This window comes from Hylaeus anthracinus, unplaced genomic scaffold (genome assembly GCF_026225885.1).
Source record: "Hylaeus anthracinus isolate JK02 unplaced genomic scaffold, UHH_iyHylAnth1.0_haploid 0, whole genome shotgun sequence".
Taxonomy (NCBI): Eukaryota; Metazoa; Arthropoda; class Insecta; order Hymenoptera; family Colletidae; genus Hylaeus; species Hylaeus anthracinus.
Window position 1 is genome coordinate 12,444,874 of NW_026533254.1, and position 15,574 is coordinate 12,460,447.

The 15,574-nt window shown below is 34.4% G+C and overlaps 3 protein-coding genes across 10 annotated transcripts; 2 read left to right on the forward strand and 1 right to left on the reverse strand.

Moving 5' to 3' along the window:
• The first annotated feature begins 4,053 nt into the window (after positions 1 to 4,053).
• LOC128896286 (exosome complex component CSL4) lies at positions 4,054 to 5,404 on the forward strand. Of its 2 annotated transcripts, none has more exons than XM_054159547.1 (5): positions 4,054 to 4,415; positions 4,481 to 4,615; positions 4,692 to 4,927; positions 5,019 to 5,100; positions 5,159 to 5,404. In XM_054159547.1, the coding sequence occupies exons 1-5, from the start codon at positions 4,379 to 4,381 to the stop codon at positions 5,263 to 5,265; spliced, it is 597 nt and encodes a 198-aa protein (XP_054015522.1). In that variant the 5' UTR covers positions 4,054 to 4,378; the 3' UTR covers positions 5,266 to 5,404. The 2 variants fall into 2 exon arrangements, with proteins under 2 accessions (XP_054015522.1, XP_054015523.1); XM_054159548.1 differs by having other exon boundaries at positions 4,065 to 4,415; positions 4,481 to 4,596; positions 4,679 to 4,927.
• Positions 5,405 to 5,673: 269 nt separating this feature from the next.
• LOC128896285 (TBC1 domain family member 7) lies at positions 5,674 to 8,659 on the forward strand. The gene is made up of 5 exons (XM_054159546.1): positions 5,674 to 5,831; positions 5,970 to 6,319; positions 6,403 to 6,687; positions 6,777 to 6,906; positions 6,994 to 8,659. The coding sequence occupies exons 1-5, from the start codon at positions 5,790 to 5,792 to the stop codon at positions 7,087 to 7,089; spliced, it is 903 nt and encodes a 300-aa protein (XP_054015521.1). The 5' UTR covers positions 5,674 to 5,789; the 3' UTR covers positions 7,090 to 8,659.
• LOC128896284 (hippocampus abundant transcript 1 protein-like) lies at positions 8,640 to 15,023 on the reverse strand. 7 transcript variants are annotated; one of them, XM_054159545.1, is made up of 9 exons: positions 14,734 to 15,023; positions 11,677 to 11,898; positions 11,070 to 11,471; positions 10,773 to 10,994; positions 10,273 to 10,556; positions 9,876 to 10,173; positions 9,652 to 9,802; positions 9,406 to 9,456; positions 8,640 to 9,321 (listed from the first exon to the last, which is right to left on the reverse strand). In XM_054159545.1, exons 2-9 carry the CDS (start codon positions 11,806 to 11,808, stop codon positions 9,272 to 9,274), a joined length of 1,590 nt encoding a protein of 529 aa, XP_054015520.1. In that variant the 5' UTR covers positions 11,809 to 11,898; positions 14,734 to 15,023; the 3' UTR covers positions 8,640 to 9,271. The 7 variants fall into 7 exon arrangements, with proteins under 7 accessions (XP_054015520.1, XP_054015517.1, XP_054015518.1 ...); XM_054159542.1 differs by having other exon boundaries at positions 9,631 to 9,802; XM_054159543.1 differs by having other exon boundaries at positions 8,640 to 9,456; positions 9,631 to 9,787.
• Positions 15,024 to 15,574: the final 551 nt, after the last annotated feature.

The window sequence follows — 15,574 nt, forward strand, 5'->3', positions numbered from 1 at the left end:
TTTCCTAGGCTCTTAATTACGTTCATCTTAGGTTACTGAATTAGGTTAGGTTAGGTACCTGAATGAAGATTTTTTTAGGGGAGAATGTGTTGGCAGGCGAGACGAACAAACCCTCGTATAAATTTATAAGAGCTTGAGTTTGAGCTTTATTTATAAAGATGCGATGTTCTATAATTCAAATTATAATCCGTGATGTACCAGTCTTAGATTTATTCATTCATTTATTGATGTCAAGAATCGTAGATTCAAAATACGAGCGTCGTGTATACGCGACGCTTCGAATTGGTACTATAAAACGGTGCTCTTTAATTATCCGAGAGAATTTGTTTATCCACAGTCGTCATGACCCCATCCTTACTCGCGACGTAATACCACAACAGTAAGGTAAACAAATCGTTTCTCGTTTAAATCTGACCGCAGAATTGTTTTGCGTCAAAAACGAACGACAAATCGCTAAAAAATACGAAAGCATACAATTATGTACATGTATAATTATATCACTTACCTCGGTAACAAATAATATTTCCAATATTCCAATTGACATTCATTTGTATCGATTTTTCAGTGTTATATTATCAATTAGACGCGAATAGCAGATCACTAGAACGCGAGTTTCGATATTCGCTTTATTCGATTGTTTGTTAACTTTTCTGTAAATAATTGATGCTTTTTGGCACACCCGGTACGCAGTATAGATCAGTGGCAACACTCTAGGACGATTGTTGTTCCGAATCTGACTGTAATTAAATAGTTATAAGCAATTTCCGAGTGTAGTATATCGCAGTGAATACTCGAGGAAAGGGCGGAGAACGCAGACGGTGTGCGAGAGAGAGAGAGAGAGTGAGAGGGCAATATTGTGGGACAAGGACAGCGAAAATTAAAAACGTGACAATCGCAAGTATATAGAATGTGAGACTAATACTGATACAAGAACCACTCAGTAGTGTAACAAGGAATGTATTTAAACCTTAAACACTGAATAAAGATAAGCAATCGCTCGCAAGTATAGTCATCTAGCGGCGAGCGCCGAAGCTCAAGTGGAGCGTGAGTGCGAGGAGGAAAGATATACGTGCGACAAGGACGGAGAGCGTAGACTGTGCGAAAGAGATGGTAACATGGTGCGACAAGGATGGAGAGAGAGAAAGAGAGAGAGAGAGAGAGAGAGAGAGAGAGAGAGAGAGAGAGAGAGAAGGCAACATTGTGCGACAAGGATAACGACTATATCTGGAATAAAAATAAATGTACAACCAGCTAGGAATAAGATACATATACACATGTAATATATAGAAAAGAATTCTCATATATTTTAATATGTATTATTTATTGTAGCTAAGTCAGATAGATACAAAGTCACAGGGGGAGTGGTTAAAAATAAATAAAATATGAGCAAAGTACAAAGAACAAGATATCCAAAGTAAATGTATGCTAAAGAAAAAGAAAAAATCATATGTTATAATAGTAAAAGGAAAAGTATGTTATGAAGAGATATACAGGGTGTCCCAAAAGTCGGGGAGGAGCCGGAAATGGGGGGTAGCTGAGACGATTCTGAACAACAATTTCCTTTGCAAAAATGTCGGATGGGGCTTCGTTAAGGAGATATTAAGAGAAAACCCCGACCAATCAGAGCGCGCGTAGATCGCTGGAGCGGCCGTGGTAGCGAAGGCTACGCGCGCTCTGATTGGTCGGGGTTTTCTCTTAATATCTCCTTAACGAAGCCCCATCCGACATTTTTGCAAAGGAAATTGTTGTTCAGAATCGTCTCAGCTACCCCCCATTTCCGGCTCCTCCCCGACTTTTGGGACACCCTGTATAATAATTTATATGATGTTTCGCTTTTGAATAGGTTTACACAAATGTTACAAAATACAAAGAATATATGAAAAGTCTAACTGAGTTTTAATAAAGGCAGGCTCGGCTTGCAAATGATATTAACTGAGTATGTATAATATTAGAATTAAGTATAACGAAAAACCTAACATCCCAGTCCTGAGAATGAGAATGAGTGTGAACAAATAAGAATGAATGATGCATATTAAACAAAAGGAAAAATATTGTTTTTTTGTTTTTAAATGTAAATAATTTAATGAATAAATAAAATGGAGATCGAGTATGGAAGGATGAAAGTTTAAAATAAAATGTAAAGAATGATAAAGGAATGAATGGATGAGAACAAAAAAATCATATAAGTTGTAAGAAATGTAAAAATTGTCCATCACACAGTAGTGTAATAAGGATGTAAACTTTCCTTTAACACTTTAAATAAAAACGCAATCAACGCAAACGCGACTATATCTGCCACCTATCAACATTCGGTTATATGTCGGTTATATGTATAGAAAAAAGTTGTTCAAAATGTTGATTTTTACAACATATTTAAAAATCATCGAAATCATTATATTACCTATAATACTATGTAATATAATACTATATAATACTATAATTACCAATTATTCTTTAATTCTTTACTCCCTTAATTTTACCGTAATAAAATATTGACTTAAAAGCGTATTTTCCTTACAATCCTCTTAACGAAAGTTCGACCAAGTATGAACCCTCCAGTAACGAATGCGTTAAAGTGGTACAGGAACGACAGCCACGCGATCCTTGGCACAGTGATGCCATCGCCTCGCGGAAACCTGATGGAAATAGATAAATCAGTTCTCGTGACAATTAATTCTTTTACATGGTCAAAGCATTGGTTAGCTCGGGGATGAGGGATCGGTGTCGGATTCCACGATCATCCCTTCGACGAGTTTTCGCGTGGATCAGGTTTAGGCCTCGGTGAAAATAAAGAAATCGAGGGCGAAGCTCGATGCTAATGAGAGGACGGTTGAGGAGGAGAATTAGGATTGCGGGGCACGTTCCTTGGAGCGAGAGAGGATCGTACCGCGGTGGACGGACTCGGTTTCGGTTGAACGTGCGACAGTGTCAGGACGTTAACCGTGAAATATCCATCACTGCCGTACCGAGAAACCAACGACGGTGTCCTGGCTTCGGTGGATCGGGTTAGATAAATGTAATAGTTCATAGTTCAGCTTGCTAACAAGGCTAGCCCCCCAGATCCGAGATAAAGTCGCGGTCCAGCTGACTTTGCCTGTTTATAATGAGGCCTAGCCGGGCCCGATCACCGATTAGGGCATTCTTAGGCGGTACTTCATCAATCACCGAAATCGCCGCCGATTTCGTGACGCGAAATACGGAGAGGCAGCCAGACCGGCGTGCCTCGCGGGGACAAATGACTCACAATCGATACACGATACTCAAAATCTATTTCGAGACTGGTTCAGTCTACTCGTGTGCCAACAGTAGCTATCACATTTTATCCATCATAATTAGAACGCGAAAAAAAATGAATACTTCATCGTCAGCTGGTCTTATCGTCGCGAGCATGCTCGAAACACTGACGAGAGTACCTAGCTCGTCCTCTAGCGGAGAGGATGCTTAATAATTGGATGCTTATTTAATTACGAATCCGCAAATTGGTTGTAGGTAAAGAAGAATATAATGGAGCGCAAGCGCCATCTACCGGCGTTATACAGAGTCCAGAAGTGAGACGACGCCCTCTGTCTCACATCGGAGGAAATAAAATATAGTTGTTACTAGTAGTTACACCACGCGTCGAATTCTGTGATAATGTGTCGACCTGTTGTACCGATTGTCAACTGCAACTAGGTGTCGCTTCGAGCGTTATCGACTAGGGATGGAATGAGAATAATTTAATCGAAAATTGTTAAAATCTACGTTCTCCTGAGAAAGAATTGTTTTCAAATCAAAATCAATGAGATATTACAGAGAGAACAGGGAAGCCGGAGGAGACCTCTGGTATCCTACTTGTCTCTGATTACCAGATGGTTATCCTTTATAATATAAAATATAATATATATAAATATAATATAAAGTATACTTTTAGAAATTACATATATATATGTACTTTACAAATTACATAATTACATATATATTTTTATTTACATTTACATTACTTTTAGTTATGAACAATCTAATGCTCTTATTCTTTTTTGTCCCTCACAACTTCCTTTTCCTAGAGACTCTAACTTACCAGCCTCTTTCAATTTAACCCACCATTTCCTATTTTCGAAATGCACCTTAACCTCAAAACTTTCTCACAACCCTTATTTCCCCTCAATCTTTACACTTTCCTACATCCAATAGAAAATTATCTTATTACTTATTTCTAACATAAATCACAATTGTCATTCTTCTCGCTCATATACCACCGTCCTTTCACACAACCTACCTAAACATCAGTATTAAGTACTGTCTGCTGCGTATAGTGTGTGTGTTTTGCTCTTCTGTTGACAGTAACATAATTTTAATAAATCGTATGACGCAACTGAAACATTTTATTATTTGAAGTATCATGGAAAAAAATAAAGAACTTATTGTTTGTGTGCCAGGTACGTAACCTTGATGAAACAATGTTGGTATATAAGTAACAGATAAAATACATTTTCTTTAACAGGTCAGAGATTATGCACCTCTGATAAAGTTAACATATCTGGGACTGGAACTTACGAACAGCAAGGTTACATTTATTCAAAACTTGCAGGTGTAGTTAAATTAATACCTCAAGAAAATGTAAGAGCAAAGATTTATGGTACAGTTGATATATCTTTAAGTAATGCAGTTTAATTATTTGAGTAATGATATAATCTTTTAGACTCGTATTGTAGAAGTACATGGAATCACGGAACAAAGTATTGTCCCAGCACCTGGTGACATTGTAACAGCAATGGTGACCCTTGTTAACCAAAGGTTTTGTAAATGTAGTATAAAATGTGTTGGTGACATTGTTTTGACGAGACCCTACAGAGGAATTTTAAGGAAAGAAGACGTCCGTGCCTTGGACAAAGATAACATTCAAATGTACAAGTGTTTTAGACCTGGCGATATTATTCTTGCTCGAGTTGTATCCTTTTCTTGTTACATTATCGTGTTTATTTAAATACAATTGAATGTTAATTATGGAAATGCATATTTTATTCCTATACAATTGCTAGATGCCAATGACAGAAGCACATACTTATCAACTAAGTACAGCTGAAAATGAATTAGGTGTAGTTATAGCGCAAAGCGAAGAAGGTGAGACATTGGAAATAAATAAAATATGTTCCTGCTATTAATAACCATCATGTTACAGGTGTACCTATGATACCTATAAGTTGGACACAGATGCAATGTCCGAAAACGTTACATAAAGAATTCCGAAAAGTAGCAAAAGTGGTGCCAGAACATGCTGTAGAATAGTAACATAACAGGTTACTTTTTCTCTACTACTGACTATGTTTCCTTTACAAAATAAAGCGAATAAAGTAAACTGTAATTATTATAATAAATTGGTAGAAATTATTATTATAATCTGTTAATAATACAAGTTTTTAACTTAATGACGTCCAATGTACGATTGCTTTATTATAGTTTATTATTTCCATATTAGGGAGTAAAGAAAATTTTCAAGAATCTTCACTTTTCATTGATACTGTTCTACTTGTTCTCTACCTCATCTGTGGTATAAAATATAAGATTCGAAAAAATAATGTATGAGAACATATTGCAAAATTATGTGTATATCATTTATAATTATCGACCCCTTTAGTTAGTGGCGCCATCTCACAGAAACAGTAGGAACTATTTTTTTTACAAACTTGAGCGATGGCGCCACTGGTATTAAAGCTCGCTCAGTGAGCGGTGACCTTTCTGGATGCACTCTGATGCACTCAGCCGCAGTGTTTAATTTGGATGCAATGAAATGTTTCCTTGTTGATTAGAAAATGGCAGATGAACGAAATTTTCGATCATCTTATTACGAGAAGGTAAACACTTTCAAACAATGCCTTTCATACACCGCCTAACCAATATATAAAATTCATTAAAATGTTTGTGTATGATATAAATAAAATAAACAACAATAAATGATTTTGTTAATCAACCGTGTATGTGTTGAAACGTAGGTGGGATTTCGTAGCGTCGAAGAGAAACGATCTTTAGAAATATTACTAAAGGAACGTCCATTTGACAAAGCAAAATTAAAACAGTTCTGCTTGAGGTTTACGGTTCCTACTATACATAGAAATTTTCTCTGGAAAATATTATTGGATATCATACCAGTTTATGTAGATAGTCATAAATTTATAATGAATCAAAGAAGACTGGAATTTCAAGATCTGCATAAAGCGTTGAAAGTTACCAAGATCTTGGATGAGTACACAAAACCTCATTTAGTAGTTCTTACAATGTGGTTATTGCGTACAAGAAGAGCAAAACTTGATATGAGTGCCCAATTAGAAATTCCCTTGCATAGGTTTCTCTCAGTTTTGATATTTTCTTTAATAGAACTATAATTCGTTAAATTATTGTATTTACCAATGTATATATTCATTTTAGAGCTATGAGTAGAATGGCTGAAACATTGTGGCATATTGTAGATACAGACATTTATGATGAAAAACTTGTAGACACTTATTGGATATTATGTGGCCTCTTAGACCAAGTACAAAAGTTTCACAAAGAAGTCAGCAGGTTACAAGAATGTACTTGTACATTGTTAGAAAGAGAAGACTCAGAATTATATAAACACCTTATTAAAATTGAAGCACTTCACAATATTCCATATGATGTTTGGTTTTGTTCATGTTTTGCAGGAACAATATCTGATGGTTCTATAGCAAAGTTCGTATTATATTTCGATACAATTAAAGAAAGAATTATAAACATTGAATTCTATTATAAAAAAAAGTTATTGTATCTATTCATTACAGAATTTGGGATAAAATAGCTGTAGGTGCATACAGAATATTAATTTTTGTCACTGTTGTGACTCTAACAACCTTAAGACGAGTTCTACTGCGATGCGAAAATATAGACAATGTGTTAGATACTATTGGCAATGTATGAAAATATCTATGTACATAAATACATCTAGATGTGTGTACATAGTTGAATAGCCGATTGATTCCATGAAAATATTTTTTTCAGATAACAGAAGAAAGTTCAGAAGTAATTGTTAATAAAGCAATTGAATCTTGGCAACAAAGTGGGTCTACATTGATAACTATTTCACAAACTATTTAGAAAGATTTTGGAGTAGAAACGCATTGTAATGGATAATAGAATATATAAAATGTAAATATGTAAAAAGGTTTCTAATGTATACAAAAATCTATATCTGTGTAACATATGTCCTTATATCTTAAAAATAATTATTTTTATTGATGCATTCGTCATACATTTTACATATACAATTACTTAATTTATAGAGGTGTTAAGTCTTAAACTTGGACTTTATTCCTAATATTGTGATTCTTTTGTTTTCTTTTTTGCAATGTTATATTACAACAGTGTTAATGTACTCCAGTGTGTAACAGCAAGTTAATAAATTTCTAAATCAGGCGAAAACATAAAATTGTTGTATTTTATGCCTGTATCTCCAAGAACTTAATTGCATAATATAATATGCACTTTCATGAATTCATATCATGTTCTCAATCGTAATTATTAAAGTAATTCTGTCGTATGTTTCTCACTTGTGCAATCATAATGGAATTTTATTCCACAGTTTACCTTAACGATAATATAAAAACAATATTAAATTTCGATATGCATAGCACTTTTTAATATCAGATTAATTCCAAGCAATGGAATAGTACTGATGGATTGAAATGTCCAAAGATCGATTGAACTTTCTTTTGAACTTTTACAAAAGAAATAATATATTGCGATGTATGTACATTCTTTCTAATTTAGAAAATAGAAGGATTCTTGGAGAAATGTAAGATCATACAAAATTTTATTTCTTATTCACGCATTGCACCATATTTCATGAATTCCTACTGCTTCCTAACATTACGACTTTTGAGTAGATCTTCTGCTACTATTCATTCTTTGGTTTTTGCTGGGATATGAGTATCCCCTTTTATCTCTTAATTACCTTGTAACAAATAACGGCAATAACTTCGTGTATGCTGAAAAATTATAGTAACGAAGCTAGATTCACTTCACAAACGTTTAGAAGAAATTATATACTTCTTAAAAAAAAAAAAAAAAAAAAAAACATTAGCAGTGTGCAAAAATTTTAGCACATGATCAAACTTCATCATCGTAAATCGATACTAAACAATGTTGGCAAATTTTTACTTCAGAGAGTTATACTATGGCAATGCACATATAGTTCTGCAGACACTAATTCTCTCATAAAATACAAGTGAAATGCACAAATACACTACACTATTGTTGTATTTACTTAACATCAATGACTCCAATTTATAACATGCATATTTTAACATTAGGGAGACGTTGCAAGCGTTCAATTAATAATGTTTGCAACATTCTTAATCAAAATGTCCCACTGTTTTTTTTAAGGTTAAAAGTATAATTTTTGTATAAATTGTTTTTCTTTCTGATTAAGGCCATTGCATTCATTTTGCTGACGTCTAATTATTAAAATTAATATTTTATGCAAAGAAAATAGTTGACGTACTTTACAAACATCAGCTAACTCTTGCTAGGTATCGTATGCAACTGAAAACTTATTACCTACTTCAGCTATTTAGAGTTCATTTACAGTGTCTGTTCTTTCTTGTACTCGTCTTTCTAATTTAAAAGGTATGCTTAAAACAAAGGAATGCATGAAAATGAAACAAAATATATTCACAAATAAATAATAGGATTTTGCTTTTCAGACACGATTCACAAAAACATGGAGACTAACCTACATTTGAGTTTCATGATATGTGCGACCAAACTAACAGGTGCTTTAGACCTAAATAAAAACAAAAGAAACTATTAGCAACGAATGACGTGATGATAAAACAAAAGGATTTGACATAAAAAGTTTTGTAATTCTTGTTATAAGTCTAGTAAAAATACTGGTTACAAGTTTCATTCATTTCACAGTTTCATGCTATTGGCAAGCTACATAAACTAGGAGTCACTGATAAACGAATCAAGGTATCCAGTGCTTGACTTAGTACAAGTTGGTACTAGAATCGCTCATAAGAAAAGAACTAATATGATTATTCTTTTTTTTTTTTTGGATAACACAACACCTAAACAGATTGAATTCTGTTTCCAGCTCAACCTACATGTCATAAAACAAGCACTGCTCGTAAAAACGTTTCATAACCTAAATATTAAATGGATTGGTAATCCTAAAATCAAACTCAATTATTGACTTAAAGATGTAGTATAATACAATATAGACAGCTCTCTTAAAGTCCTTGCGAAGTAGGTGCATTCGATAGTAACGACCGCTTCTCTAAACATAGAGTTTCGTCACTGGGCAAGGATACACATCCCTCTTCTTTCCTGTGTTATGTTTGAATTTTGACAATAGCTATAGAGCAGCAGAGTTACAATTGTCGACTAGAGGTGACAACGGTCCTATTTTACCTTTTCCACTTCCTAGTTTGTCTGCCTCATAGTGTACATCCAATGATAAACCTTAAATTGTAAACAAATTAAATGCAGTGTACATAAATGTATCTTGTATATGTATGTATACGATACTGATCCCTGTATTATATAGCAACATTTAGCTGACAATAGACGCAAATAAAAACCACCACCACCAAGAATACATTTGACTTTTAACATAACTGTCAACCTTTAACGTACATTTCTGATATGCGTATTTACCGGAGGTCCTCCGGGAGGTGGATGGATGATGTAACGATCCTGTTGGCATTATATTTGATTCAGGTATAAATGCAGCTACCAGTAATGCACATATCACAAGTAATGCACCAAACACAAATGGTGGTCCTGGTACAAGCTGAAACCACCATTCCTTATTTTAGGTATTATTGGTATTATTGTTAAATGATTGCTAACAAGAATATTTCACTCATAATAAAACCTACCTGGGTTACTAGTTGTGGTATAATATCAAGATGCGTGGCAGTTCCTGTTTTATTATTTTCATCGAAAGGAGATGGTTTTGCAGGAAGGGGAGAATTATCGTTGAGATCAACGCGAAACAGATAGAAGATTACTCCAAACATAGCTGGCCCAAGACCGTTGCATAATCCACGCATTCCAGTTATCATGCCTTGTACCAAACCCTGCTTATCAGCATCAGAATGCATAGATATGAATGCAGAAATCGCAGGATATGTAATACTCGACACAGCGGCAAGTACCCCAGCAGACCACATCATCCTTGAATTCGCAAAAGTATTTCGTAAATTAAAGTAATCCCGTTTCGCGTCTTTTATTTTTTCTAAAGATTGTTTCATGAATATAAATAAGATTTGTTACCAAGTTTGGGAACCGAAGCCAAACCACATAAGTTGTAACATCTCAAATAAGAGGCCTAACATTATAGTATGTTTGCAGCCAAGGATCCTTATTAAAACACCCAAGACAATCTGTGCTCCGACACTCAAGACTCCAACCACAGCAATAAAAACTGCTACCATCAAAGCAGTAAATCCCATAACCTTAGTCAAATAGACAAATATACAACTATATTGTCCCGCTTCAGGAAGATAGCTCAGGAACACAGTAATACACAATATTAAAATTGTGTGATCTTTGCCAACCTGAAACATCATAAATGGATTAGGAATTTCGTTTTTGGTACTTGTCGTATAGCGTAAAAATGTCTTTTCAGCACAGCCCTATATTTGCGCATTTCGTTTAAAATAGAACACAAGAATTTGTAATTGCAAAAGTATATCTATTTTTACACGCAAACTCGCTAATTTGGATGGATTTCAAGTACATTTCCATTATATATGCTATAATTAATCACTTGCCTTTCCAAGGTAAGCAAAAGGATCTGCCTGCTCCCAAGATATAGGTGCTGGTGGACGAGCTTTTTCAGGCAAACTTTCAGGTACAGCCACTAATATAAAAAACACATCCAACACTGCAATGGCAGTTGCTAATGCAACTACAAGGTTTTCCCCGTACACTTTCATAATATGATCTCCTAATGCTGGACTTACTACCATACTTGCAGCAAAAGTTGCAGAGACCTAGTGAAATGTAGTAATGAAACGAAAATCACTCATTCAAAATTTGTTTAATAAAATTAATAATGTAATACTTACCATACCATATGCTGGAGATCTTTGATGTTCCTCTGTAACATCGGCAACATATGCAAATACCACTGAAAATGTGCAAGCAAAAACACCGCTGATGGAGATCATAGCAAAGAACCACCATGTGTTAATGCTCATTAGAGGAATCGGCGCACACGTGAAGGCTACTGTGATGAGTAGAAAGAATTTTCGACCCCACACATCGGACAAAGCACCGATTAACGGCGCGGAAAGAAATGACAAGATTCCTTTAATGCCCATTATCAAGCCATTCATCAGGAACGTATGACTTGGAAATGTGATATTCAATACAGAGATAACAGGCATGGTTAATAAACCCCATGCAAAAAATTCCAAAAATATTACAACCAGAGCATGGTACACACTTGCCTCTCCAATGCCAGAACTCTGAAAAATAAAGACAAGAAATTATATAAATGTGTCCCCTTCGAATAACAAAACGAATACACAATTCATAAGCAGCCATGATATCTATTTGCTGTACCCAGTGAGTATGGAACAGTAAAAAGATAATTTTATACGACATAATAATATCATAATTTTCTTTGAATTTATCAAAACTATAAGCACTTTGCAAATTATGACAGCTGACCTTAAGATGCCTGTAGCATTGCTGAGTAAATGTAAGAGGTGTGAGTTTAGCAATAGCATGTTCTTGGCTGTTGTGAATTTCAGAACAGGAAGGGCCCAGGCCCTCTGCTCCACCTTTTGCCCCGGGGGGCATGACCCCTAAGAAGTGCTACTATATATATTTCTTTCCATATTTACGATTCTATTAATTTTTCATTTATCAGTTGTTCAGATCCATATAATACTGTAACGAATAACTTGACTTAGCACCATATCAATTTTGCATTACTGTGCTTCTTTAATGAGGTTTATGCATTAATTCTGTACTTTCTTGTAAATTTACTTGCAGTATAGTCTTTAAATCTGCTTCTATAAATGTCCTTATTGTATCACATGTATCATTTTGTCTAATGAATTACAATCTAATTATTTATTTTGTATAGTTTATATAGATTGTATTAATCTTAGCAATGGTAGTATAAAATAACTGAATTAGTAATTACAACAAGCTTCTTTCCTGTTTCCATGATACTAAATTCTTATTATTGTAAGTTGTGCCATTAACAAAAGTTAAACAACTAGATTGACTATGTAGAAACTATGAGTACGCCACTTATTAATATGAAAAATATTGTGCAGGTTTGCTATTATCGTAAAAAACTCTAAATAATTTCATGAGGTAAACAAGGTGTGCCTGTCATTGTTTCATATAATAGATCGATTATTCTTTATTCAAATAATTCCATCATCATGATTTAACTTCTCTTTCCATCTGTGTAGATCTGTAGATCATACTTCTCATCTTTCTTTTCTTTTTACATTACTCAACAACATAAATCATTACTGTCTTGGAAATATATCTTTTCTATCGTGCGCACAGACTTATGGAAAGATTTGAAGTACTTATCACATACTGTAGTCTCAACAACTTTCAAGGGCAGCTTATTTAAAGAGCACTACATTGTTAACAGGTTACAGTCTAAACAAATACAAGAATTCTTTTTCTTTACATAGTGCCATTCAAGCATTTCCTTTTCAACCATTTCTGTTTGTTAAAAACAACTGTCACGTTTCTGTCAGACATTACTCCGTTTATTGTTTATTAATAACTCGATAACTGAATGTTGTTTTGTATGACGTCACACGATTTATCATAATTCCGAAAAGACGTGTACAAACGAAATAGCCGCTGACATTGAAATTTTCTGTGAAAATTGTACGACGAAACGTTACATTACAGGCATATTAAAAGAATGGTATGATCGGTAATGGATATCAACTGATCCATCGGTTGGAGTAATCCTTCTCGGATTTAACGTTTTTCGATGTCATAACTTATTGTCAGCACTTCATTGTCGAGATTTTTAAAACCGCATACTTTATCGACGATTTCTCAACTTTTATAACACACACTTTTATCTCTTTCGGTGGAACTATCGAAAAATTTAACTATAGAAACTCTGGACCACTGCATTGCAACTCTGACACGACATCGAAGCCCCCCTCCCTACTTTTAGCGATAACTCTAAAGCAGTGTTTCTCAAATTGTGATCTTCAGCCCCTGTTGGGCTGCAAAACAGCTGATTTCCACCTTTTGTTTGGTCGAAATATATCGAAGAAATGATCGTTTAATTCTACTTTAGAGAGTCCATCAACAGTTTTCCTTTGTTAAGGGGTCCTTGGAAAAGAAACATTTGAGAAACACTGCTGTATAGTTCTTACGTCGACCTTTACATTGCGCCTAACCTAAAAATCTACGTACGAAAAATGTTGTATCCTATTAATCGTGCATCTATGACAAAATGTTAAAACGAAAAGTTGTTTCGCTTTAAAGGATTTGAAATCGATGTATGTTTATCATTCATTCGTTATTCGGAAAGATAACTTCTTGTCAACCGCATATTGTTCGCAACTGATCAATATGCGCAAGAACGGTATTGCTCGAAAAACCTGTACATATATAATATTACTTTAATATAAAAAAAGACCAATAATTTATCACTCTAATAAGGGACGTTAATATTTTGATAAAAAAAATAATCTATGTATTTGTTTTCACGAGCGTGCGATTTACGGTCTTATAGATAAATCATAATCGCGACAATAACTTACAAGTTACCATTCTTTGTTCTTAAAAATCTGTTTGTTCTTTACATATTCATTAATATAATTGAAATTAAATATTTAATTATTTGTTTATTTGTATTAAATTTCGTTGATATAAGGAAACATTATTTATAGAATGCAAATAGACAAAAGAATCTGACATCCTATAAATATTATAAATATTTGTCAACCTTTTTTGTGTACAAATAGTAGTTGTAAAATGTAAAAGTGAAGATAAGAGTTAAACAATTATCCGTATAGTTAAATTAAAAGGAAAATGATATAGTCTAGGACACCTTTATATCTTTATATTGATAATTTTTATCTTCAAGTAAAACCTAACATTTCATACAGCGAAACAAAGAAGCTGGTTGCAGGTTGTACTCCATTAATTATAAAATATCAGGAATGAATAGAAGTTAAAGTTGCTTGTATTATATTTAAATGTTAACATGATTATCATTACAATATTACATATTACAATCAGTATTTTATATTCTTGATTGAAGGGTAACATAAAATAGATGCTCGAAATAAAGACTTATCAAGTCGCAAAACGATACATCTTTGATGATTCAAAATTTTTTTACATGAAATGTGCAAATTGCATTTCACAACAGTCATCTACATGAAAACAAATCTTACTAACAAATATGTATGTACATGAAAATGAACAAAGATTCAGCCATGTGTCAATGATATACAATTACAATTTAACCACGCTAAAACTCACACAAATTTCCATAATTATGAATGTTACACATCGAGTAGCATTTAATGCGGAGATCATTTCGTTATTATTTACTGTTTTATGCTACTTGACAGAGAATAAACACAGAATAGTATCGTCATACACGCCATGCATTCAACGAAAAATTCGTACTTACTTCCAATGCGAAATCAGAGGTAACACATAAAAGGATAAAGATGTAACTTAAAAATCTAATAGATATTAAACGGAATTATTCAGTACCGTAATGTCCCCATCCTTAATAATGAACTTTCGGCTTCGTACGATCATGCCCACGACCTTCTTTGAGACCTTGGCGGGCATATTCACGCACTGCGCACACAGACTCTTTCGCTTTTTTAGTTTCATTGATTCCTAAAAATTCGATAACACCGTGCGAGTCATTTTTCAGTGATAACCTTTCACGTAAACACCAAAGGGGATTTTAACTTTAAATCGTTCTTAGATCGCATCTACATAATGCAACAAACCACATTTAACCATGTCCGCAGACTACTACGGACTACCAGGTAAGTACGATATATTTTATAGAGAGCATAAACTAGGAAATTCACAGAATTCCCACGCGATGCCAGCGCCCCTAGGCTATCACGTAGTGAAACATTTTCTTATCTACAGGGTGTCCCAAAAATGTTGTAACATCTTGAAAGAGGTGGTTCGTGCAGTGATGGGCAAAACCCTAGGTTTCGAATAAATCTGAAGTTTGCCGATATGTTTGTCTCGTTTCCTCTTTTGAACATTTTCTAGAGAAAGAAACGAGACAAACACATCGGCAAACTTCAGATTTATTCGAAGTCTAGGGTTTTGCAAATCTCTGGGTTCGGGAGGTGATTTGAAACAACTTTGTCCTTAGCAAAAATGTTATCCGAGGCTTCGTTGAGGAGATATTAACAGAAAACCCCGACCAATCAGAGCGCGCGTATACCGTTGGAGCGGCCGTGGTAGGGAAGACTACGGGCTAGGCGGCCGCGCTCATACGCTACCGCGAGCGCTCCATCGGCATACCCGCGCTCTGATTGGTCAGTGTTTTCCGTTAATATCTCCTCAACAAAGCCTCGGACAA

Coding starts and splice junctions, on each gene's coding strand:
- LOC128896286 (XM_054159547.1), top strand. CDS start 4,379: ATGGAAAAAAATAAAGAACTTATTGTTTGTGTGCCAG. Junction 4,416..4,480: donor ACTTATTGTTTGTGTGCCAG/GTACGTAACCTT, acceptor TTTCTTTAACAG/GTCAGAGATTATGCACCTCT. Junction 4,928..5,018: donor ATATTATTCTTGCTCGAGTT/GTATCCTTTTCT, acceptor TACAATTGCTAG/ATGCCAATGACAGAAGCACA.
- LOC128896284 (XM_054159539.1), bottom strand. CDS start 11,808: ATGCCCCCCGGGGCAAAAGGTGGAGCAGAGGGCCTGGGCCCTTCCTGT. Junction 11,472..11,676: donor AATGCTACAGGCATCTTAAG/GTCAGCTGTCAT, acceptor TTTATTTTTCAG/AGTTCTGGCATTGGAGAGGC. Junction 10,557..10,772: donor CTTTTGCTTACCTTGGAAAG/GCAAGTGATTAA, acceptor ATGATGTTTCAG/GTTGGCAAAGATCACACAAT.
- LOC128896285 (XM_054159546.1), top strand. CDS start 5,790: ATGGCAGATGAACGAAATTTTCGATCATCTTATTACGAGAAG. Junction 6,320..6,402: donor TTAGAAATTCCCTTGCATAG/GTTTCTCTCAGT, acceptor TATTCATTTTAG/AGCTATGAGTAGAATGGCTG. Junction 6,688..6,776: donor TCTGATGGTTCTATAGCAAA/GTTCGTATTATA, acceptor TATTCATTACAG/AATTTGGGATAAAATAGCTG.